At 37.1% G+C, this 27,181-nt stretch overlaps 1 protein-coding gene across 1 annotated transcript in view; it reads right to left on the reverse strand.

The window, feature by feature from the left end:
- Nucleotides 1-570: 570 nt before the first annotated feature.
- Nucleotides 571-27,181, reverse strand: part of LOC131677929 (isocitrate dehydrogenase [NADP], mitochondrial-like) — a 73,120-nt gene continuing 46,509 nt past the window's right edge. Inside the window, exons 2-4 of the mRNA XM_058958028.1 lie at nucleotides 1,287-1,983; nucleotides 982-1,233; nucleotides 571-922 (exon numbers count right to left, since the gene is read on the reverse strand). Coding sequence (XP_058814011.1) covers nucleotides 637-922; nucleotides 982-1,233; nucleotides 1,287-1,983 — 1,235 coding nt within the window. The 3' untranslated portion in view covers nucleotides 571-636. The remainder of the gene's footprint in view (nucleotides 923-981; nucleotides 1,234-1,286; nucleotides 1,984-27,181) is intronic.

The following is a 27,181-nucleotide window of genomic DNA, read 5'->3' on the forward strand; positions in this document are numbered from 1 at the left end:
TTACCCCTAACCTTACCACTTCCCCAATCCTTCCCATCAGGAAAATGATGAAAAGACGATTCTTGGCAAGGCACAAATCTCCGATCAACATGGGGAACGTGCCATTTGAGCCAGACGCTATTGATACACAAAAGATCCATTGTTGCCTAGCCTTCAAAATCTTAAAACAAAATAACTTTCGGTTTGAGCACGAAACGCTCCACTTAAGTCTTAATTTGGAGAACAAAATGATGTCTAAATTTGGCACTTTTGTTCCATCCTTCCAGTAGTTGTTTAGATCTGAACCGCATGTGGTGCTTTTGAAGTGTTATTCGAAGTTCTGATAGACTAGGTACTAAAGACTTACATTGAAAATCTGTAAAATCTGTATTTTAGCCAAAAATCTGTAATCCATATATACAGAATCTTGATCGTCAATTATCTAGAAAAATCTGTAAAATTCAGACTAAGTATATGTGGTAACCCTGCTTGTTACGGATAGAACAATTCCTTTGTGCAATTAGCAATAAAACGCAGATGCGTAAAAGCTAATCGATGTACCAACTATACCAATCTCAAGAGAACACAATCTTGTTTTAAATAGGTAGTCTCCATTTTATTAATTTTATTCGCACTTAGCTCTAAAAGACGCTAAATTTATTTTGTCCATGATCGTTCCAGCTGTTTAGCAATTGCTTCTAAAAAGTCTTGTGTGTTGAGATACATGCCTTCCTTGATATTTTTCATTCCATGAATGCAAATTGCAAGATCTTTTGTCATATTTCCAGCTTCAACACAGTCAATGCATGCGCGCTCCAGAGCAGTAGCAAAGCGACTTAGTTCGGGAGTATTATCCAACTTTGCACGGTGTTCTAAACCCCGGGTCCATGCAAAGATGGACGCAATCGGGTTTGTTGACGTTGGTCGACCCTTTTGGTGTTCTCTGTGGGTTCAATTTGGATAACATTTATAATGATACTTATACAAATAACAAGTTTTTACCTGTAATGACGCGTAACCGTTCCATGCGCTGCTTCCGATTCGATGGTTTTACCGTCTGGACATACCAAAACCGAAGTCATCAGCCCAAGAGACCCATATCCTTGGGCTATAATATCAGACTGAACGTCTCCGTCGTAGTTCTTACAGGACCATACAAATGCACCATCCGATTTTAGAGCCTGGGCCACCATATCATCGATTAAACGATGCTCGTACCAAATTTTGGCATTGTCGAATTGCTTTTTGTAGTTCCTGAAATATTATCAAGCTACATTTTAAAAGGAAAACTATGTTGTATGTTGTACTTCTCATAAACTTCTTGGAAAATATCCTTGAAACGACCATCATATCGTTTCAAGATGGTGTTTTTGGTGGACAAATATAATGGCCATTTTTTAGCCAGTGCGATTTGGAATGACGAGTGCGCAAAGGCCGTAATTGACTCGTCGGTGTTATACATTCCCATAGCAACGCCACCTCCTGTATATTTAAAAAGTTGATACTCTTCAGAACTACCATCGTTGCCATCGAAGACTAGCTTAACGGTGCCAGGTTTAGTTATAACAAAGTCCATTGCTTTGTATTGGTCACCATGAGCGTGACGACCGATTATGATAGGTCTAGTCCACCCGGGTACCAGACGCGGAATGTTTTTGCACAGAATCGGCTCACGAAACACGGTTCCACCCAGAATGTTACGAATGGTTCCGTTAGGACTAAGCCACATCTTCTTTAATTCAAACTCCTTCACCCGTTGCTCGTCTGGAGTGATTGTAGCGCACTTGATCCCTACATTGTGTTTCAAAACTGCATATGCAGCATCGATCGTCACCTGATCGTTAGTTTGATCTCTGTACGGTAGACCTAGATCGTAGTAGAGACATTCAACCTTTACGTAGGGGAAAATCAGCTTCTCTTTGATGAATTGCCAAATGATTCTTGTCATCTCATCACCGTCCATCTCGACGACGGGCTTGACGGCTTGAATTCTTGCATCTGAACCTGTAGGAAAAAAATCGAAATGTTAGGTAATTCAAATGTTGCTGTGCTAGTAGATTGAATACACGTTGGTTTCACTAAAAAAATCTTATTGTGCTAAAAGTACTATAGCCACCAAGGAGCGAGACCCATCCCTAAAAACTTATTCGTTTCCGAGCCTTGGATATTGCAACATATTGCGTTAGCAATTGATGGTCAGTCTTTGTGCGTTTTGTTTGGCCCTGCTCCGTCGACGCTGTGCATCGAATTCGCTGTTCTCGCCGGAGCTGGATGATCACCGTGTTGATAAATTGCATACTTTTTTCCTTCCACACTTCCCATTGAAAATACAATCCCGTTTGCACAACGTGCTATCCTCGTGCATAAATAACCGAAGGCGATATGCTCGTAACTCCTGATTTCAAAAAATAATCCGTAAACTCAGATAGACCATGGGTAGTGTATTTTTGAACCGGAGTAAAAATTTCTGAAGTGGTGAATTTTGCAAAACATGTTTTAATTTTATTGTTTAGGTACCCCCAAACATCTTCGTGAAATATTTTGTCGTTATTCGAAATATTTCTAATAGTTTTAGTTAATTGAAAATTTAGACACCTTTTACATTTCTTATAAAAGAAATGTATAGAATTCGCTCAAACTTTCAAGATTTTTTCCGAGGCCCGGAGGGCCGAGTCTTATATACCAATCGACTCAGCTCGACGATTTGGGACAATGTCTGTGTGTGTGTGTGTGTGTCTGTGTGTGTGTGTGTATGTAACGGACAAATTCTCATTCGTGTTTCTCAGCAATGGCTGAACCGATCTTATCCAAACCAATTTTAAATGAAAGAACTAAAAAACAGTATGAACGCTATTAATTTGTTTTTGATTCTGATGTTTAGTTTCCAAGATATGAATGTTTGAATGCGTAAAAATGGCGTTTTTTGCAGTTTTTTTGAATTATCTGCCGAAATTGACAATATAGAATAGCAAATCATATGTTTTTAGACAGCTTTAACGAATACCTTTCGAACAAGCTACAGATTGTTGAAATCAGACTATTATCAAAAGAGATATTTAACATTAAATGCGGACGAAAGATTTTTATCATTTCCCATTGCCAGAAATATTACCAAAAACATGTAATCTATTTTTAACGCCAAAACGGCTTATTTTAGGTCAATAGTATCTTCGGTGAATTTAATGGAGGCAATATGCCCTTTCTTTTGATATTGTGCTTTTGCTGATTAATCCCCCTATGAGTGAGATATTTTCCCAAATTTTCTTGGAAGTGATTATATCGAAATGATGCCTTCAGCAAATTTGTAGCTCTTACTTTTGTAAATAACTTTACTGAAGACTTCAAATATCTATTTTGAATACTTTAAAAGTTATGGCTTGTTGTTTGTGGATTACTTTTTGTCGCCTATTTATTGTTCAATATATTAATAATCCATTGAAATAAGCCAAACATTATTTCGATAAAACGAATTTTGTATTTCATTTTTCTATCTACAACCGCTAGAAATAATCACCGAACACTTCCAAGTTGTCTGGAAGGAACTTGATAACTTATCAGTGCAAAAATGTTCATTTGTGCGAATCTTCTGACTGCAATTTTTCTAATTCATGACCATCGGATCGATCTGAAACATATTGGAAAATGAAAAGCGAAATAACTAACTCCAAGCAACGGCGTAGCCAAGAGAAGGTTTTGGGGTTTAACACCATACAACGCCCCCCCCCCCCCCACCACACCCACAAAAAAATTGGATTGAAGTTGAAAATTTATTGATGCTGACTGATTTAATTTGATATTCTGTTGTTGCAAACATCATGAGGACTTTTGATAAATTGTCGGAATGGGGTCCTGATATGTAACTGATCTTTTGGTCTTGATTTCACAGTTGTCTAATTGCATCAATATCAAAATCCTGCCTGAAAACATTCCAATAGAAAATTCCAGAGTTCTGTTTTCAATCATGATCCTCAGATTTCTTTTCAAATTGAGCTCGTTTTTGTAGAGATGTACTGTAATAAGGGTCTTTATTTAATAGGAAGCGAAGTAAAAATTGATTTAATGTCTATGAAACATAGAACTGCGCACCAAAAAATGCATAACTTTCAATATTTGCTAAAAATGTTTTTGCCTTTCTCATTCACTCTAAAATTCGTCAATCTAATCCCGACCGGGAGGGCCGAGTGTCATATGCCAATCGACTCAGTTCATCGAGATCGGAAAATGTCTGTGTGTATGTATGTGTGTATGTGGAAAAATATGTCACCTCTGTTTCTCAGAGATGGCTGGATCGATTTGCACAAAGTTAGTCTCAAATGAAAGGTACAACCTTCCCATCGGCTGCAATTGATTTTTTATTGATTGGACTTCCGGTTCCGGAGTTACGAGTTGAAGAGTGCAATCACACAGCAAATTCCCATATAAACTGAAATGAAAAATTTTCAAAATCAAATTTGTATTTTTGATGCCAAATGACTTTATAATGCATGAAACATCGAGATTTGATGTAAACTCGAAAAAAATAATGTTTGACAAAAATTGATTTTTTTGGACTTTGGTACATTTTTGCCTTTCTTTTTTTTTTATTTCGATTATAGAGGTTTTAACCTTAAGGTCATTCGCCTCTTCGGGTTAGAAAAATCTCTTGTGAAAAATTTCGAACCCTATGTGCGGGGTCGGGACTCGAACCCAGGTGCGCTGCGTACAAGGCAATCGATTTACCAACTACGCCACGCCCACCCCCTTTTGCCTTTCTCATACAGAAAGGTTATGCAATCAATCTAAAAATCGTCAATCATACCGGCCCGGAGGGAGTATGCAGTGAGTGGTTGCTACTTTAAAAATAAAACTAGTTTAAAATTTCTTAACAAGTTGAATATTTTCGGCAGGACCCGGACCTCCCGGATCTTACTATGTGATACTGAAACATCGCTTGAAACCAGCGGCGGTCAAGCGATGTTTCAGTATCACATAGTATCTCAAGATCGTGGCTGTCGATCCATTGTATGTATGTGCAAATCGTACTGAACATGAAATATTCATTTCCACCATTTTATTGAACATAACCATCGTAGTCTGGACAAGTGAGACAAGCACAATTGCACCACTAGGTGGATTAAAACAGGTTTATATTTTGGGAATGCGTCGAGTTGAGACGCAAACGTAATATGATTAATAACGAGGATAACACTTTCCGAATGTAGAGAGAAATTTATGAAAAATGACGATTTCCATTCGATTCTAGCAGGTCCTGATCGATTTTGATGAGAATTTGATTTTTGTTGTATGACCAATTATATGTATAGGTTAAATGTTCAAAAACAGTAATTTAAGGTCAAGATAACATCATTTTTAAACCGCCAATTTCGGAGGTTTAGTATCTTCGATGAGTTTTACAAACGTTAAACAGCGCATCATTTGATAAAATAATTTTGGCGGTATATCGTCCAAGAAGTATTTATGGTGAATTTTCTCAGGTTAATATTCATGACTACAATAAAGTCTCAACAAATTCGCTAGACACGAACTCTGTTACTATTTTCTGAAAAATTAATTCTGCATAATTTTAAAACTTCAAAAATTACGGTTTCGGAATTATGCCGTTTAGACATTAAGATCGATTTTCACCAAACCCCCACCAATTGTAAAATTGGTATTGTAAAAAAACGTAAGGGCGATACTTCAATGCTGATAGGTGGGACCGAAAAAGTAAACTATTGCCAAAGGGACTATATACTATATATACAATCATTTTGTCAATTTCAATAGCAAACACAAATTTTAATTTAATAATTTCAAATACTTCATGAAGTTTTGGGTTTCGATCACTGAATCATGCAATCTAGGATGTAAAAAACACAATAGTTCTTAAATAGGAAATAAAACCAAGTCTGGAAATATTCACTGTTGATTTTCTTTGAATGGTGTCACTGCTAGTGTCGCTTTTTTCCAGAAAAAGCGTTGATTTTTAGGTCTCAGTCGCGTTGGAAATTTGAGTAAAGTATAAACTTCATTTCGATTAAAAAAAAAATCAATTTTTTGGCTCAGTACAATATACATAACCCCTTTAGGAAAATTCAGTTTTCCCACCACAATGCATTGATTGAGGAATTTAGATATTTTATTAACAGAGCATTAGCAATAATTCGTTTTGTATGTCTATTTTATGGGCCATTTTTTCGCTTTCCTATTGATTTGGTTTGAGATTTCTAGCACTGATGTTGTCCTATGCTGATTTGAGCGATTCTCTGTGTCCTGCCACAATCCCATGTAGTATGTGTTATCAAAAACATCGCGAAGCATCAAGTTTTAAATGTTCTCATACGATATAATATCAGAAGAGAGTGATAAGAGTTATAAGAAATGTCTCATCACACTGTTAGGTGGATTAAAAGCGTTTTTATTATATTTTTTACAGCCAAAGCTTAATTTCGAATTGCACCAAACTTCACGAGTGGTTTAACAAATGTTTAGTCTAGAAAATGTCGAAAAAAGTTTTAACAAATATTAACTATTTCTACTATTTTTTAAACAATTTTTCAGAAAAATGCGGGTTTTAATGGTTTCTTCACGCGATATTCATACCGTTTAAGTTGTAAAATGTTGCATATTTTATCAGCTTTCAATTTCAAGAAAAAAATTTTGAGCAAACATAAGGTTTTTAACATATTTGATTTTTTGTGTTACCCGGCAAGCGAAAAACAACGCGCTAGCGAAACAGTCGCTGGTCGCCACGGCACGCTTGGGCCAACATCGCATGAGCGAGTCGGTGGGAGCTCGCCAAGACTCTGATCACATCAAATGCAAAGCTAGAGAATGAGTTTCGTTGCGATAGTCTTATCGATAATACCCAGTGTAACACATCCTGTGTCATCTGAAAATTTACCATCTAATTTACCTTCATCAATTGTTATTGCATTTCCAGGACAAGTTTTTTTGCTGAGAAGCGTGAATGTCATAGTTCAAAATAGAGAATCAATATTTTTGAAATAACTATTAGTCCAATCAAATCATTGTAATTTTATTATAATTGTACAAACAGTATAATGTATAATCAGTACAAACTAGCTTTATACGCGATAATTTATTTATTGCTTCATTGAAGATCTGTTCTTGCTCACGGGAGAAAAACCATTTCTTTAGCATATGTAAATATCAATTCGATTGCATATTTGCAATCCAAATTTCATTTATTTTAATTTATGCGTATGAACGGAAAGATTTTCCCTCGAGCATTGGTTATGTTTTTTTTATTTTATGAAAATAATTACTGTACTCTTCCGGGTGACCTATCAACCACAGAACTCAACAAACGAAAACGATGAAGTAATAAACAGTATGTACAAACAATATAAACAGTATGTATGTATCAAGTATAATCGCATCAACTGGTCTCCTAAAACTGATTGACTGAGTCCGTCACACGCCATTTGTCAACCGAAACTCATTATTGCCAACTTTTATACTTCAAGCAAACTTATTGAAAAGGTCCTATGTGCAAATGAGAGCCTCTCTTTGTTTACTTTCTCTTCCGCTAATAACACGGTCGCATTTGCGTTTTCTGCTTAACTCTTTGCATAATATGCTAGTCGAAATCACACTTTACCAATATGTACAGGAACATTTTTGGAAAAATTAATGGTGAAGCCGTGATAATCGAATGAGAAAGTAAACAAAGAGAGGCTCTCTTTTGCACATAGGTCCATTTCAAAAAGTACGCGAGACTTGTCTAAACGCGTCGCGGAGCGTACGGCAGGTTCGCTAGTGCAATGTTGGTCCAAGCGTGCCGTGGCGACCAGCGACTGTTTCGCTCGCACGTTGTTTTTCGCATGCCGGGTAACACAAAAAATCAAATATTTTAAAACCTCATGTATGCTCAAATTTTTTTTCTTGGAATTGAAAGCTGATAATATATGCAATATTTTACAACTTAAACGGTATGAATATCGCGTGAAGAAACCATTTAAAACAGCATTTTTTTGAAAAATTCTTTAAAAAATAGTAGAAATAGTTAACATTTGTTTAAACTTTTTTCGACATTTTCTAGACTAAACATTTGTTAAACCACCAGTGAAATTTGGTGCAATTCGAAATTAAGCTTTGGCTGTAAAAAATATTATAATAAAGAGGGGTATAAATTTTCAATTAACTAAAACTATTAGAAATATTTCGAATAACGACAAAATATTTCACGAAGATGTTTGGGGGTACCTAAACAATAAAATTAAAACATATTTTGCAAAATTCACTACTTTGTGAAAAATGTGGGGGTGGGGGAATTTCACTTCAGAAATTTTTACTCACCGGATAGAAATCGGTAAATTTATTGAAAATTTCTCGAGACGAGACAGCTCAGGTGTAGCATTAGTATTTGATAGTAATCGTAATTACATTTGTGAAACAAAAATACAGCGTAGTAATTGCATTATCGGTAGTTACACGAAGAAATGAGAGCAGATTTCTTACAGTGCAGGAACTACCACGGTGCTATGCGCAAGCCTCTCGGTGGACAGGTGCATGGAAATCAAAAGCTACAGAGGAATTATCTTGAAAATCACTCGATAAACCTCGAGCAACTGGAATGACGACAGTGAGAGAACGATTTAAGGAAAATGCAGAAGAATAATACAATCGAGTTGGTTAGGCGTACCGTATGCGCTTCGAGCAAAACTGCTTCGGTACTGACATAAGTTCAAGTGAGCGAGAAACGGTAACCCGCCAAACCGAAGGCGTGTGTAGCAATTCTCGGGTTGAAATCAGCAGCGGCAAACTCATCTGACCATCATCGTTTTAGACGGGCAAAACCATCGGAATGACTTTCCACCATCGGTGTGTGATTGCTCGAACAAGGTAAAATATGCATAACTCGGAGCAGATAGAACTAACTCACATACGACAATTCTATTGAGACATCACCTCTGCATAGGTTCATCACTCGATCTGCGCGACGGGTACCCCAGACGATGGAGCGGGTCATCATTATCGTCCAGCAGGATCGAGTGCATCGGTTGGAAGTCGATATTGCCACGTGAGATACAACACCTTCGTTCTGTCACGAACTTGGCGCAGTTATGTCAACCTTCCGGCAGTCGCGCTAGTGCACTAAGTGCACGCTACTCTGAAAAACTAGCGAAATCGTCTTAGAGCATCAGCTGCTGCTCGTTCAGTGGCCCATATGCGCGACTTCCGGAGGGTTAAATAAGCTCTATTCTATTCGTAGATTCCACATTCATTTGGATCTTTGATCAAGGAAGGTTTCCACGTTATAAGAAGCCACGGAAAACCTGTTGCCGACGAATCGGGAACAATAAAGGGAAACAATGATATATTCCACAAAAGCAGGTCAAATAATCATATAGCGAATTTACTGTAGATTGTAAAAATTAAAATTGTGGCATAAGAATGTAATTTTGAAAACTTAAGTGAAATCCCTCGATAAGCTCATTAATCTGCTTTTCTAACCCTAATTACCACTAAGGTTACGAGGACGACATATATGGCTCACATCTCTACCGTATGAGCATCACCTATCACGATTGTGGTACCCCTGATCTCTGGTGACAGTTCCGGGAAAAGAAAGGAGAAGAAAAGAGCGAGGAGGAAGGGAATACGTGGAGACAGAAAAGCTTGGGAGAAAGTGTTGGATAGCGGTCACGAAAGGACGTCCGCCAAACCGGTCCCGAAAAAATGTAATCCGGTCGTAAGAAAAGGTCACGCGGAAGAAGCCGAAGAAACGAAGAGTGACAAATCAGGACGAGTGGCGGTTTAAGGTTTTTTGGTGACCCCGGTGAGAGATCCGGCGTAGACGGTTATCGAAACGACCTCTTGCCCGAGACAGGATGAAACTACGCGCGTCGAACGAAGTGATCCAAAATCCAAGGAGTTCCCCGTTTCACTTTACCACGAGGAAAGTCGGCGACCCCCGTGCTGGTGACCGACGAGAGCCCGTTATTGTCGAGCCACACACTACGGGAGGACGGTAGCCCCAGTATTGAAGGTGAGGGCTCTAGTAAGGTCCGGCGGGAGCTCCTCCGCTTGCTAGAGTTCAATATCCGATTCGCTGCCGCCCCGTCAGTGAGCACGTGGGACGTCGTATGCCAACAAAAGGAGTAATCGGATCGACTAGGAGAGTGAACACTAGAGTGGCTCGAAAATGACATTTTTCAGCACAGCACTTTTTGAGTTCCTTTTGTGATCCAAATGCCTGTGCAAAGTTTGGGAGCGGTCGGTTGCTTCCCGGGTTTGGGCATTGCGTTTAAAGTTTGTATGGGATTTTATGTGGGGAAATCAATTATTTTGCATTTACGTTAAACGATCGCTATTTTACTCAATATGAAAAACCACGCCTTTATAAAACGATAATTCAAACCTTGGTTAACAACTTTGTCGAAGACGGTAACTAGCTACGAGTTTTCAAAAAATAGTCATAACGATTTTAAAACTTATGGTAAAATCCAAATGCAGAAATTCATTATTTCTTCCAACACTGTCAGTACACCACGACACCGATACTTTAAACTTAAATAAATGAGAATATATTCTTCACAGAGACTTGGTACCTTTGAATGAAATGCTCAGAATGAATTTGTGAATAACATAGACGTAGTAAGAAATTGAAAACAAGAGGGGGTGTGGTTTGTGTACTCCCCAGTTCCCTGTTTAGATAGTTTAGTATAACATAAGGAGCACATCTTCTTGTTTGAGTGCTACTATTTAAGGGCTCTACTGTTATCTCATTTAAAATGGTACAGCGGTTTATAAGTTTTACATATTTTAAAACCCTCTTTCATAGTCGTTCAGAGTCAAAATTAAAAAAAATGATTAGATTATTTGAAGTCTTGGAACTGTTCCTATTGACGTTTTCGTTTGAGAATCTAGAAACGCAACCAGGATAGTTATTTCAAACAAGCGTTTTCAATGAAATTGAGTTAGGTTCACGCAAAATAGTGGTGATATTGGCGAACCAGAAATATACTTCAGGTTAGAACCCAACGCGATTTCCAGACCTGAGTTAGTTTTTGCCCCAAGCAATTAAATTCTAAATATTGTAAATTGTTATTTCCCTCAACAAAGATTGTAGTATGATTCATATTTGGGTCTATCAAAATATTAAGAAAGTTCAGCCGTTGACATTTTCAAGGACGTAATGATTCTTTGTCTTATACAAAACAATCTAAAAAGGGACTGGGGAGTACACATGCCCCCTTCTCTTCTTTTCATTTTCTGACTACGTCTATGATAGTCAGGAATTCAATCTGAACATTTCATTCAAAGGTACCAAGTCTCTGCGATGAATATATTCTCGTTCATTTAAGTTTTTAATGTCGATGTCGGTGGTGTACCGGCAGTGTTGGAAAAAGTAATCAATTTCTGCATTTGGATTTTACCATAAGTTTTAAAATCATTATAACCATTTTTTGAAAACTCGTAGCTAGTTACGGTCTTCGACAAAGTTGAACTATAGTTTTATAAAGCTGGGTTTTTATATTGAGTGAAATAGCGATCTTTATTAGCGTAAATGCAAAATAATTGATTTCCCCATAGGGATGATCCATAAATGACGTAGCATTTTTTGAGTGATTTTTAACACCCCCCTCCCCCATCGTAGCATTTCGTCACAAAATTCCATATAACCCCCCCCCCCCCGATAATTACGTAGCTTGACGGGAACCCTCACCCCCCTCGTTGTCCCCGTAAAAAATTTAAAAAGTATCGAAAACGATGTTAGTTAGATGAAACGGGTAAGATTGTCGTGACATCAGGTCAACCCCTATTCCCCTTTAAAAAAGCTACGTAGCATGACATGACCCCCTACCCCCCCTGTCGTCACACATCATCACAAAATACAAAACTCCCCCCTCCTCCATATAATGCTACGTCATTTATGGATGGTCCCATATAAAATCCCATGCAAACTTTGACCGCAATGCGCAAACTCGGGAAGCAACCAATCGCCACCAAATTTTGCACAGGCATTTGGGACTACAAAAGGAACTCAAAAAGTGGTGTGCCCACTAGTTTAAATCACTTTGAAGTTTTCCCATACAACCGCAAGCCACTCTAGTGAACACGTATCCAACACTCTTGCTAGGGATCAAATCCGGGAAGCCAGTAAGGCCACTTCAACGTCAAGCAGAGTAAGAAAGACAAAGAGCACGTGGTCGACTGGTGAATCCAGAATACGAAGCGTTCCGGCAATCAAAAGGATGTCCAGAAACGTCGCCGAAGCAGTCACCGGTCACCTCAGGCTGAATTGTCAGCGTGGCAAGTGATTCACCTGTCGTCCTTCTTCCCCTCTCCGGAAGCCACCGCTCCTTTTCGACCGTAACGAATCCTCTCCCTATCCCCATTTCCCCTTACAATGTGAAATCTCAATAAATTAAGAAGAATGTTTAACTAACTTTCATGTGTTTCGTGCCACATTTCTTTTATGATATTAGGTGGCCCTTTCGTGAGTCTACTTTCGCTTTACGCACGTTGATATATTCGGATGGTTAAGGTAAGTGAGTCCTCCTAAAGCAAGCCAGAACGTCGATCCTGAGTGGGTATAGCCGTGAGCTAGTCGGTATTAACAAACCGAGCAATGTTAATTCCAGTAGCGCACGTGAACGTACCCGCACACATAACCTTGCACAGTAACAAGGAATGCCCTCACTACAGGTACGTTGGATTGCCGAAAAGGACTAACTGAATTTATTACGGGTCAGTTTTGGAGTGGATTCTTCAGTTCGGAATAGTTCGTCTCAGTTTCGGTGCAGGTTTCGGAGCGGACTTCTCAAGTTCCCAGGCAGGTCAGCATAGGGGAGATTAGACCGTAAGCGATAGTGTGCACACAATATACACAACAGTAGATTTATTGTTTTGCTTTCATGTTTGGTTCGTTTGTCTTGATTATGAACTAGCTTTAAATATTACAGTGTACATTTTTTTATTTCGATTATAGAGGTTTTAAGGCCATTCACCTCGCGGGTTAGAAAAATCTTTTATGAAAAATTTCTAACCCTATGTGCAGGGTCGGGACTCGAACCCAGGTGCGCGGCGTACAAGGCAATCGATTTACCAACTACGCTAAGCCCACCCCCTACACAGTATACAGTCGTAACACAGATAATATGTATTCGAGCAAACAAGTTGCGGGTAATAGTGAATTATCTTAAACAAGCAAACAATATTTGATGCTGCGACCGTTTTACGCGGAACGCATTCACGTGCTGGTGCATACAGTGAAGTCTGAAGTGCGACCTGTTGAAGGGTGACGTTGTTTTAAGGACTCTCGATTTCAACAGGCGAAGATTTTGGATTCCAAGGAATTACATGCAGCAAAATCGCAGGCAATAAGATTCCTTCCTACCTGATCAGAAGGGAATTACACAATTATAGCTCAGAGTATCTGTAGGGGAGACCGGGGCTAGTTGGCGATGTTTTCAGTTTTCATATTTTACCACCTTGATTTGGGAAGATCTTGCAAAATAGAACACGTTGCATACAAGGTTAGACTGTTGGCAACATCTCTGAATTTTATCGAAGTGTTTGTTGCATTGTTTTTGTTTTTATAGACAACAATATGTGACGCGGAAAACCCGCCTATCTATAGATACGCCATAAAATAAGCAAGCAAATGGAAATTCAATTACTTCAGGGGTCCTTATGGAATGTGCTGAATGTCTTTTTAAGAAAACTGTACAATAACCGACATTTTCCATTTTATTTCAGTCTCCATACCCCGGCATTTTGATTTCGACGCGTACTCCATATTCGAAAGCCATTTTTTGAAATTCTACATGTAATTGTCCAAAGTAAATGTCCACTGGATTGACGAGATACACAAGAAAAAAGATTTTCTTACTTTGGAGTGAATTCTATAAATAAATTTTTTTGACGACTATTTTTGCACTGTAAACAGTACCGTTAACTTACCCTGCGTGCATCGTCGCCAACTTACCCCAACCGCATATTTTTTAAAAACTTAAAATTTTAAAAATTTACTTTGTATGCTTGAAAACACAATACCACCCACATCTTCTACAAAACAAAATATTTTGCAACAAAAATACATTGGATAATATATGTCTAATTGAAACGGAGAAAAAGGCATTTCGGCAACTTACCCCAACCGCCAACTAGCCCGGGCTCCCCTACTGCTATATATATATATATATATATATATATATATATATATATATATATATATATATATATATATATATATATATATATATATATATATATATATATATATATATATATATATATATATATATATATATATATATATATATATATATATATATATATATATATATATATATATATATATATATATATATATATATATATATATATATATATATATATATATATATATATATATATATATATATATATATATATATATATATATATATATATATATATATATATATATATATATATATATATATATATATATATATTTGAAACACAGTTCTAAACGTGTTGTAAATCAACCCCTTCATCCCCATGTTGTTTATCAACAAAGTTTTTAAACAGCTAAAAACTTTTCGTTTAGGCAAGATTGGCACACAAAAATAAGTGAGCGATTGAAAGTAAAAATCGCAAGGATCACAAAACCCGCTTCAAATATATAAAAATGTAAAAATCGAAAAAAAGGTTGAAACATAAAAATCGGATTGAGATCCTTCAGTAACAGAATGGCTTAAAAAACTCGGAAAGTGAACTTCCAGTATAAGAATCGGATAAAAATAAATAATTCGAACGCGGGACGTTACATTCAAGACAAGTCGGCTAACCATTCGTAACCGAGCGCCCTTTCAGTTTACACACGCGCGTTGTTTGTTGTAACATTACCTTGAGTTAGGCGATATCGGTGAAGGTGTTTATCCCAGCAAGGGCTGGAGTATAAACATTATAAACGTGAAATTGTGTCAAGTAGTGCAGTGTAGTGCGGTACTAAACAGTTTTCTTGCCTGAAAGACGGCTTTGTTTAGACGAGCTATACCAGCTCTCTACTGTGTGACGGTCACGCTGGTGACGGACAAAAGAAACGAAGGATCAATTCACCTACCAGCTCGTCAGGAACTTATCGATTTTTTTATTATTGTTTGGGACCATCCATAAATGAGGTAGCATTATATAGGGGAGGGGGGAGTTTTGCATTTTGTGATGATGTGTGACGACAGGGGGTAGGGGGTCATGTCATGCTACGTAGCCTTTTTGAAGGGGAATAGGGGTTGACCTGATGTCACGACAACCTTACCCGTTTCATCTAACTAACATCGTTTTTTATTTTTTTTTTAATTTTTGCGGGAAAAGGGGGGGGGAGTTACCGTCAAGCTACGTAATTACCAGGGGGTATTGAGAGTTTTGTGATGAAATGCTACGATGAGGGAGGGAGGTGTTAAAAATCACTCAATAAATGCTACGTCATTTATGGATGACCCCTTTTTGATTTTATTATTTTGATTTAAGTTAAATAGTACGGTCGAGCGTGTTGCTCTGACTCGGAGACAGATGATGTTATGGGCGATCCACTTCCCCCACTTTCCCCCAATGTCTCACAGCGACCCCGCCCCGCCCCCCTCGAGTTAAGGTTTACTAGGATGGATCCGCTGGTCCTTGGGTGGTATACTTTCGGCCCAAAAATAAACCGTTAAACAGCATAACTGTTGCACGGGAGCTAAAATAACGTTACTCGGCCGTAACCGAGATTAAAAAGGTTCAGTCAGATAAACTGCGCGTAGTCGTTACTGACTTGAAACAGGTCAATGGTATTGTTAGCAATAGCCTCTTTACGCTGGAGTATCGCGTCTACATTCCTTCTCGTGATGTGGAGATCGATGGTGTGGTAAGTGATGCGGGTCTAACTGTCGATGATCTGATGAATGATGGGGTTGGCCGCTTTAAGGACCCTAACCTTCAAGTAGTAAAGATTTTGGAGTGCAAGTAATTGCACTCAAAGTCCATCGAAGATGGGAATTACTATCCATCAGACTCGTTTCGCGTAGCCTTCGCCTGATCTGCACTTCCGAGCTACGTTTAAGTGGGAGGAGCTCGTCTACCTGTGCGTCTGTTTTTACTGCGGGTCATGAATTGTTCCAATTGCAAGCAGCTAGGTCACACGGCCACCTACTGTAGCAATAAGCAACGGTGCGGTAAATGTGGGGAACGCCATGCGGATGATACTTGCAGTAGGCTCGCTGAGAAGTGTGTTTACTGTGGGGAGAATCCGCATGACCTTTTGACATGCCCAACGTACAAACTTCGCGCGGATAAACTGAAGCGATCCGCCCAAGATCGCTCCAGACGCTCTTAAGCAGAAATGCTTAAAAGAGCTGTTCCACTTATCTCCGAAAACCTATTCGTTCTCTTGCCAACTGACGATAATGCCACTAACGACCCTTGCGAGGGGCATTCTTTGGCTCTGCTTGGAAACTCTAGAAAAAGACCTAATCAAAACTCACCTGAACTTATGCAATAAAATTGGACTAAACCGTTTTGCGCGTAAAGGGCACAAGACCTAATATAAATTAAGTTTTGCTTTTTTATGTTTCGAATTCATCTCGTCAGTAACTAGCACCATCTGGGTGTCTAGTTAGACGATGTATCTAAACTAGTACCCAAATTAGCACTTGGACGCAAAAAATTCTCAACAATTCACACGACATATGTGAACGCCTAAAGCCACATGTCCCTAGTGATGTCCCGGGAAGCAAATATAGCTTTGGTTTGCTGACGAGAAAGCGAAGACGAACTCTTGTCGCCTGGTATTTTAGACACCCAGATGGTGCTAGTTACTGACGAGATGAATTCGAAACACAAAAAAGCAAAACTTAATTCACTTGAACTTCTTCGTAAGGGTCGTAAGGGTTGTTGATCACCTTCCCTCGCTCCGCCTGCTTCTTGGAGACTTTAACTCTCACGGTACAGAGTGGGGATGTCTGTACGACGATAATCGATCCTCGACAATTCAAGACCTTTGTGACAACTTCAATATGACAATTCTCAACACAGGGGAAATGACACGGATTCTTGGACCACTAGCGCAAGCAAGTGCACTGGACATATCTCTAGGCTCGACATCACTACGCACTATGGGATAACTAGGCCAAAAAGCTAGACAAAATTGTTTTCTGCTGTTCTATATATTATTTTGCAATTATAATTCAAGCGAAGCTTAAATATTTGATGTTGAGCACATTTTACATTAAAAAAAAATCCACCTAACAGTGTGGAATTTGTTTTCTTCTAATATTTCTTCAAAAACTTCTAAATGAAACCATTGTGATTGGTGGATTTTCTAACGTATTTTATTATGTTTGTCTTGGTATTGGGGACAATACATAAACTAGCTTGTTTTGCTGATAATCATTCCAAACCTTGTTATGTTATTTTTCTCAAAGAAGAAGTAATATTTTTAAAGGAGACGATAGTTAACTAAATACTACAAAAACAACGGCTTTGTATGGATGCCGTCAGTGGCGGATCCAGGGGGAGGGTTCTGGGGGTCCGGACCCCCCCTCCGAAAATTTTTAACTTCTTGAGAAACTTTAAAATAGTTTCTATTTTAAATTGGTTCTAAATTCAAAATCAGATTCAACCACCGAAACTGATTTTCATTAAATGAGGGTATTACACATTACGTATCGTACAATGAACATTTCAACATCGAAATTTTGGACCCCCTCTGAAATTTTTTTCTGGATCCGCATGCAGTCAATATTACAGTCACAATAATACTGTTCGTCATTGTTTAAGTATGTTTTATTCAAAGATTGAGATGCGGATGTAAATTACTACATGACCCAACAAAAATATTTGTGTAGACGTTGTTGATAAACTACGATAGGAATCTAATTCTCTTGGTAAAAAGTACATTACAGAAAAATAAACACTCTTTCAGTTCATCAGCTTTGAATGAAAGCAATAAAACACTTTTTTTCGGAAGTGCTACTATATACTGAAGAAAAGTGTGTACGTTAACATTTTTCGATGACTCTTTGTTCCTCATCTACAAGTTCAACTGCTGGTTTGAAAAGGCGAGGAGAGAGGGAGGTGAGGGTTTGTGATCGAAAATATATGACTCCTATAAATGGTAAACAATTTACGAAACTGATAAGAAATCTTAGCAGGCGACACATCTAAATAAGACTTATAGTTGCTTATAATGTTCGATAAAAGGCACCAAAATTATGAAAAAAAGTACAATTTTCAAATTGCTCTCAAACCAACGGTCGGACGCGGTTGGATGATTTTATTTATTTATTTATTTATTTATTTATTGGGCTTTAACCACACAGGGTCATTCGCCGTCAGAAAGGAGATAGTTGTAATACATATCAATGATTTAGTTTTTCTTCTTTGAGATCAATTGGCTATTGAATTGATGAGGTGTTGAGCTCCGGAATGAAGGCAGCTTGCCAGGGCCGAGGGAGAGCCTCCCCAGCGCCCGGTTTTGGTATGTCAGTGGACCCACTGAACGATGGTGGTGGGTGACTTGTTTATTCGCGGTTAGACGAGAGACCTCCCCAGCATCCGGTTTGGATGTGGCGGGAGGTCCGTTGAGCGTTCCTGATTGATGAGTTGGCAGATTGTCGCTGTCGAAGGGCCGCGGGAGAACCTCCTCAGCACCCGGTCCGGGTGTGGCGAAGGGCCCCACTGGGCGGTGGTGGTAGTTGGGCTGACGGGTTGCCATTGTAGAAGGGCCGCGAGAGAACCTCCCCAGCACCCGGTCCAAGTGTGGCGGAGGGCCCGCAGGGCGGTGGTAGTAATAGTGCTGACGGATTGCAGTATCCACCTGCGATGGTCCGACAATAGCCGATAGTTTCGAATGCTTTCAACTTTTTATTTTAATTTGACTTAATTTGATAACTTTTTCAATTGCGAAATGGTACTAAAATCACAAAACAAACGATTACCTTTTTTGTCAAAACAAAATAGTTTGACTTTTTTATTTCGATATATCCAGCATTAGAGTAGTTAGATTAGGTCATTAGCAACGTTTCCTAGTATAATAATACTTCATTGATTGTATTGTTCAATTTCAGTAGAAACTGTTTCCTAAAAACGCTTTTAATCCACCTAACAGTGTGATGAGACATTATTTCTTATAACTCTTATGACTCTCTTCGGATATTATATCGTTTGAGAACATTTAGAACTTGATGCTTCGCGATGTTTTTGATAACACATACTACATGGGATAGTGGCAGGACTCAGAGAATCGCTCGAATCAGCATAGGACAACATCAGTGCTAGAAATCTCAAACCAAATCAATGGGAAAGCGAAAAAATGGCCCATAAAATAGACATACCAACGAATTATTGTTAATGCTCTGTTAATAAAATATCTAAATTGTGGTGGGAAAACTGAATTTTCCTAAAGGGGTTATATATTGTACTGAACCAAAAAAATCGATTTTTTTTTTGAATCGATTTGAAGTTTATACTTCACTCAAATTTCCAACGCGACTGAGAACTAAGAAATCAACGCTTTTTCTTGAAAAGTGCGATACTAGTAGTGATACCATTCAAAGAAAATCAACAGTGAATATTTCCAGACTTTATTTCCTATTTAAGAACTATTGTGTTTTTTACATCCTAGATTGCATGATTCAGTGATCAGTGATCGCCCTGTTTGTTTGCATGGAGCGTGGAGGGCGAAACTTTAAATAAACAAACAAAAATACAGTTTCGCCCGTTGTATTTTTTGCTGTAGTTTAAGAAAGCAATATCGTAGAATCCAAATTTTTATGTTAATTTGTTGCGTTTCAAAGCCCTCATTTGCATGTGTGAAAAAAGCGTTATGTTTACATTTGTAAGTATCGCCTTTTTCACAAAAAAAAAGCGTTGAATTGAAATCGCAGCTCCTGATATCACGCTATCTCTGAAGTGCATGCGTGCATAGTTCCAAATTTTACTTCGACATCGAGTTTTTCTAAAGGTGACTTCCCAGTAGTATCCTTGATTTGAATTATTATTGCTAATCCTAATGCCAAAGAACAAATAAAAACCTCTCGAAAACGAACCGTTTGGGAAAATCATCATCATTACTGGAATTTTCATTTTCACGAATCTTTTCGTTAACCTTCCGTCACTTGCGTTAATGCACTGGGTGCACAGTGCTCTGAAAATCTAGCGAAATCGTCTTAGGGCACCAGCGGATCTAATTCAGTTAAATCTGTAAAGAATACTAAAAATTAATTTCTATTCCATAATTTTCAGTTCAGTAATTCGAGAGATCGTGCTCATCGCAAGCCATGAAAAATAGACTACGTTGTGAAGCGATGGTCACTATTTATTAAAAAATCACGGTTAAATAAAAAATAAAACTATTAAAAAATTTCAAATAGTTTATAATTTTCACAAACTTATTAGGAAAAATTGTTTAATAAGCTTTCGTAATATTGTGTAGGAAAAAAGCTGAAAATTTCAGCATTTTCTTTATCTGCAACATATAAACCCTTAAGTATACAAATTAATTGGTATACGAATTGGAATAGGTTCGCCAAATTTTGGAAGAAGTCTGTAAAATAACCCCTTGAAAGCTACCTAAAAATTGTAGTTCGATGCAATAAAAAAATCCCCGAAAATGAAATGTATCTATAAATGTGAAACACAGTGAATAAGACATACAATAAAGACCCATTTTTATCAGTCTCATGGTGTATTTTAGGCTGACAAAATGAGGACATTGACTAAATCGGGCATTTTTTTTTTTATAATAAACTGAAGTTGTTAAAATATTCTTCCCGTCCCTTGATGTAGTCTGATAACTATTTCTGATTATGATGAACTTTTTATTTTTGCATATTTCCATTTTCATGATAAGGAGAACATGCTCAAGAAAGGATTTACTCGAATTCAGTCTTGTTCGTCTGCTAGAGCCCATCAAACATATGTTCATATTTGGATGATAAAATCGGGGTTTCAATGTATTATAATAGATATTCAGCATTCGAAGAAGTTTCTTGTGAACGAGTGTAGAACGACTATGTTTCTACTTACTTGAAGTCAGCGGCGTAGCCAGAAATTCGGTTTGGTGGGGGTTTGGTGAAAATCGATCATACTGTTCAAACGGCATAATTCCGAAACCGTAATTTTTGAAGTTTTAAAATTATGCAGAATTAATTTTTCAGAAAATAGTAACAGAATTCGTGCCTTTAGCGAATTTGTTGAGACTTTATTGTAGTCATGAATATTAACCTGAGAAAATTCACCATCAATACTTCTTGGACGATATACCGTCAAAATTATTTTATCAAATGATGCGCTGTTTAATGATACTAAACCTCCAAAATTATCGGTTTTAAAATGATGCTATCTTGACCTTAAATTACTGTTTTTAAACATTTGACCTATACATATAATTGGTCATACAACAGAAATCAAATGCTCATCAAAATCGATCAAAACCTGCTAGAGTCGAATGGAAATCGTCATTTTTCATAGATTTCTCTCTACATTCGGAAAGTGTTATCCTCGTTATTAATCATATTACGTTTTCGTCTCAACTCGACGCATTCCCAAAATAAAAACCTGTTTTAATCCACCTAGTGGTGCAATTGTGCTTGTCTCATTTGTCCAGACAACGATTCCATGGCTGGTTATGTGAAATACAATGGTGGAAATGAATATTACATGTTCAGTATGATTTGCACATACATACAATGGATCGACAGCCACGAACTTGAGATACTATGTGATACTGAATCATCGTTTGAAACCAGCGAAGGATCATGGAGAAAGATCCGGGAGGTCCAGGTCCTGCCGAAAATTTTCAACTTGTTAAGAAATTTTAAACTAGTTTTAATTTTAAAGTAGCAATCCCTCACTGCATACTCCCTCCGGGCCGGTATGATTGACGATTTTTAGAGTGATTGCATAACCTTTCTATATGAGAAAGGCAAAAATGTACCAAAGTCCAAAAAAGTCAATTTTTGTCAAACAGCTCAATGTTTCATGCATTTTAAAGTCATTTGGCATCAAAAATACAAATTTGATTTTGAAAATTTTTCATTTTAGTTTATATGGGAATTTGCTGTGTGATTGCACTCTTCAACTCGTTACTTCGGAACCGGAAGTTCCATCAATTAAAAAATCAGTAGCAGCCGATGGGAAGGTTGTACCTTTCATTTGAGACTAACTTTGTGCAAATCGGTCCAGCCATCTCTGAGAAACAAAGGTCACATTTTTTCCACATACACACATACATACAAACACAGACATTTTCCGAATTCGACGAATTCAGTCGATTGGCATACGACACTCGGCCCTCCGGGTCGGGAATAGATTCACGAATTTTAGAGTGAATGAGAAAGGCAAAAACATTTTTAGCAAATGTTGAAAGTTATGCATTTTTTTGATGAGCAGTTCTATGTTTCATAGACATTAAATCAATTTTAACTTCGCTTCCCTTATTACAGTGCATCTCTACAAAAGCGAGCTCAATTTGAAAAGAAATCTGAGCATTATGATTGAACTCCGGAATTTGCTATTGGAATGTTTTCAGGCAGGAATTTGATATTGATGCAATTAGACAACTGTGAAATCAAGACCAATAGATCAGTTACATATCAGGACCCCATTCCGACAATTTATCAAAAGTCCTCATGATGTTTACAACAACAGGTTATCAATCTACAAATCAGATAATTGTTATTGTAATATTGAATTAAATCAGTCTGCATCAATAAATTTTCAACTTCAATCCAATATTTTTTTTGGGTGTGGTGGGGGGGTTGTATGGTGTTAAACCCCAAAACCTTCTTTTGGCTACGCCGTTGTTTGAAGTTATTTATTTCGCTTTTCATTTTCAGATATGTTTCAGATCGATCAGATGGTTATAAGTTAGAAAAATTGTGGTCAGAAGGTTCGCACAAATGAACATTTTTGCACTGATAAGTGATCAAGTTCCTTCCAGACAACTTGGAAGTGTTCGGTGATTATTTCTAGCGGTTGTAGATAGAACAATGAAACACAAAATTCGTTTTATCGTAAAAATGTTTGGCTTATTTCAATGGATTATTACTATATTGAACAATAAATAGGCGACAAAAGGTAATCCACAAACAACAAGCCATAACTTTTAAAGTATTCAAAATACGTATTTGAAGTCTTCAGTAAAGTTATTCGCAACAGTAAGAGCTACAAATTTGCTGAAGACATCATTTCGATATAATCACTTTCAAGAAACTTTGTGAAAATATCTCAATCATAGGGGGATTAATCAGCAAAAGCACAATACCAAAAGAAAGGGCATATTGCGTCCATTATATTCTCCGAACATGCTATTGACCTAAAATAAGCCGTTTTGGCGTTAATAATAGATTACATGTTTTTGGTCATATTTCTGGCAATGGGAAATGATAAAACGTTTTTAATCCACCTAACAGTGTGATGAGACATTTCTTATAACTCTTATCACTCTTCGGATATTATATCGTTTGATAACATTTAGAACTTGATGCTTCGCGATGTTTTGATAACACATACTACATGGGATAGTGGCAGGACTCAGCATAGGTATAGGACAACATCAGTGCTAGAAATCTCAAACCAAATCAATGGGAAAGCGAGAAAATGGACCATAAAATAGACATACAAACGAATTATTGTTAATGCTCTGTTAATAAAATATCTATATTGTGGTGGGAAAACTGAATTTTCCTAAAGGGGTTATATATTGTACTGAGCCAAAAAAATCGAAATTTTTTTTGAATCGATTTGAAGTTTATACTTTACTCAAATTTCCAACGCGACTGAGAACTAAGAAATCAACGCTTTTTCTTGAAAAGGGCGATGCTAGCAGTGATACCATTCAAAGAAAATCAACAGTATTTCCAGACTTGGTTTTATTTCCTATTTAAGAACTAAGTGTTTTTTACATCCTAGATTGCATGATTCAGTGATCGAAACCCAAAACTTCATAAAGTATTTGAAATTATTAAATTAAAATTTGTTTTTGCTATTGAAATTGACAAAATGATAGTATCGCCCCTTCGGCGATTGTTTACTTTTTCGGTCCCACCTATCAGCATTGAAGTATCGCCCTTACGTTTTTTCACAATAACTACCATATACTATTTACAGCTGGTATTAGCTTGATAATCCTAAAAAAATACGAAAAAAACAGTTTCGCCTCTAAACTGCTAGCAAAAAAAGTATCGCCCTGTTTGTTTGCATGGAGCGTGGAGGGCGAAACTTTAAATAAACAAACAAAAATACAGTTTCGCCCGTTGTATTTTTTGCTGTAGTTTAAGAAAGAAATATCGCAGAATCAAAATTTTTAGGTTAATTTGTTGCGTTTCAAAGCCCTCATTCGCATGTATGAAAAAGCCTTATGTTTACATTTGTAAGTATCGCCCTTTTCACAAAAAAGCGTTGAAATGAAATCGCAGCTCCTGATATCACGCTATCTCTGAAGTGCATGCGTGCATAGTTTCAAATTTTACTTCGACATCGACTTTTTCTAAAGGTGACTTCCCAGTAGTATCCTTGATTTGAATTATTATCGCTAATCCTAATCGCATTGCCAAAGAACAAATAAAAACCTCTCGAAAACGAACCGTTTGGGAAAATCATCATCATTACTAGAATTTTCATTTTCACGAAACTTTTCGATAACCTTCCGTCACTTGCGTTAATGCACTAGGTGCACAGTGCTCTGAAAATCTAGCGAAATCGTCTTAGGGCACCAGCGGGTCTGTAAAGAATACTAAAAATTAATTTCTATTCCATAATTTTTAGTTCAGCAATTCGAGAGATCGTGCTCACCGCAAGCCATGAAAAATAGACTACGTTGTGAAAATCACGGTTAAATAAAAAATAAAACTATTAAAAAATTTCAAATTGTTTATAATTTTCACAAACTTATTAGGAAAAAAGCTGAAAATTTCAGTATTTTCTCTATCTGCAACATTTTAACCTTCAAGTATACCAATTAATTGGTATACGAATTGGAATAGGTTCGCCAAATTTTGGAAGAAGTCTATAAAATAACCCCTTGAAAACTACCTAAAAATTGTTGTAGTAGCAAATCTCCAAAAAAGAAATGTACCTATTAATGTGAAACACAGTGAATAATACATACAATAAAGACCCATTTTTATCAGTCTCATGGTGTATTTTAGGCTGACAAAATGGGGACATTGACTAAATCGGGCAATTTTTTTCTTTATAATAAACTGAAGCTGTTAAAATAGTCTTCTCGTCCCTTGATGTAGTCTGATAACTATTTCTGATTATGATGAACTTTTTATTTTCGCATATTTCGCATATCTTCATGATAAGGAAAACATGCTCAAGAAAGGATTTACTCGAATTCAGTCTTGTTCGTCTGCTAGAGCCCATCAAACATATGTTCATATTTATACCCAGGGATACCATAAGGGTTAGTGCATTGGGCCGGAAAAAATATGTTCATATTTGGCTGATAAAATCGGTGTTTCAATGTGTTATAATAGATATTCAGCATTCGAAGAAGTTTCTTTTGAACGAGTGTAGAACGACTTTGTTTCTACTTATTTGAAATCAGCGGCGTAGCCAGAAATTCGATTTGGTGAAAATCGATCATACTGTCCATAATTCCAAAACCGTAATTTTTGAAGTTTTAAAATTATGCAGAATTAATTTTTCAGAAAATAGTAACAGAGTTCGTGTCTTTAGCGAATTTGTTGAGACTTTATTGTAGTCATGAATATTAACCTGAGAAAATTCACCATAAATACTTCTTGGACGATATACCGTCAAAATTTTTTTATCAAATGATGCGCTGTTTAACGTTTGTAAAACTCATCGAAGATACTAAACCTCCGAAATTGGCGGTTTCAAAATGATGCTATCTTGACCTTAAATTACTGTTTTTAAACATTTGACCTATACATATAATTGGTCATATAACAAAAATTAAATGCTCATCAAAATCGATCAGGAACTGCTAGAGTCGAATGGAAATAGTCATTTTTCATAAATTTCTCTCTACATTCGGAAAGTGTTATCCTCGTTATTAATCATATTACGTTTTCGTCTCAACTCGACGCATTCCCAAAATAAAAACCTGTTTTAATCCACATAGTGGTGCAATTGTGCTTGTCTCATTTGTCCAGACTACGATTCCATGGCTGGTTATGTTCAATACAATGGTGGAAATGAATATTACATGTTCAGTACGATTTGCACATACATACAATGGATCGACAGCCACCATCTTGAGATATTATGTGATATTGAAACATCGCTTGAAATCAGCGGCGGATCATGGAGAAAGATCCAGGAGGTCCAGGTCCTGCCGAAAATTTTCAACTTGTTAAGAAATTTTAAACTAGTTTTAATTTTAAAGTAGCAATCCCTCACTGCATACTCCCTCCGGGCCGGTATGATTGACGATTTTTGGAGTGATTGCATAACCTTTCTATATGAGAAAGGCAAAAATGTACCAAAGTCTAAAAAAGTCAATTTTTGTCAAACATCTCAATGTTTCATGCATTTTAAAGTCATTTGGCATCAAAAATACAAATTTGATTTTGAAAATTTTTCATTTCAGTTTATATCGGAATTTGCTGTGTGATTGCACAGTGAACCGGAAGTCCAATCAATAAAAAATTCAATAGCAGCCGTTGGGAAGGTTGTACCTTTCATTTGAGACTAACTTTGTGCAAATCGGTTCAGCCATCTCTGAGAAACAGAGATCACATTTTTTCCACATACACACATACACACACATACATATACACACAGACATTTTCCGATCTCGACGAACTCAGTCGATTAGCATATGACACACGGCTCTCCGGGTCGGGATTAAATTGACGAACTTTAGAGTGAATGAGAAAGGCAAAAACATTTTTAGCAAATGTTGAAAGTTATGCATTTTTTGGTGAGCAGTTCTATGTTTCATAGACATTAAATCAATTTTAACTTCGCTTCCTATTAAATAAAGACCCTCATTACAATACATCTCTATAAAAACGAGCTCAATTTGAAAATAAATCTGAGGATTATGATTGATTACAGAGCTCTGGAATTTTCTATTGGAATGTTTTCAGGTAGGAATTTGATATTGATGCTATTAGACAACTGTGAAATCAAGACCAATAGATCAGTTACATATCAGGACCCCATTCCGACAATTTATCAAGTCCTCATGATGTTTACAACAAAAGGTTATCAATCTACGGATCAGATAATTATTATTGTAATATTGAATTAA

This window comes from Topomyia yanbarensis, chromosome 1 (genome assembly GCF_030247195.1).
Source record: "Topomyia yanbarensis strain Yona2022 chromosome 1, ASM3024719v1, whole genome shotgun sequence".
Classification (NCBI taxonomy): Eukaryota; Metazoa; Arthropoda; class Insecta; order Diptera; family Culicidae; genus Topomyia; species Topomyia yanbarensis.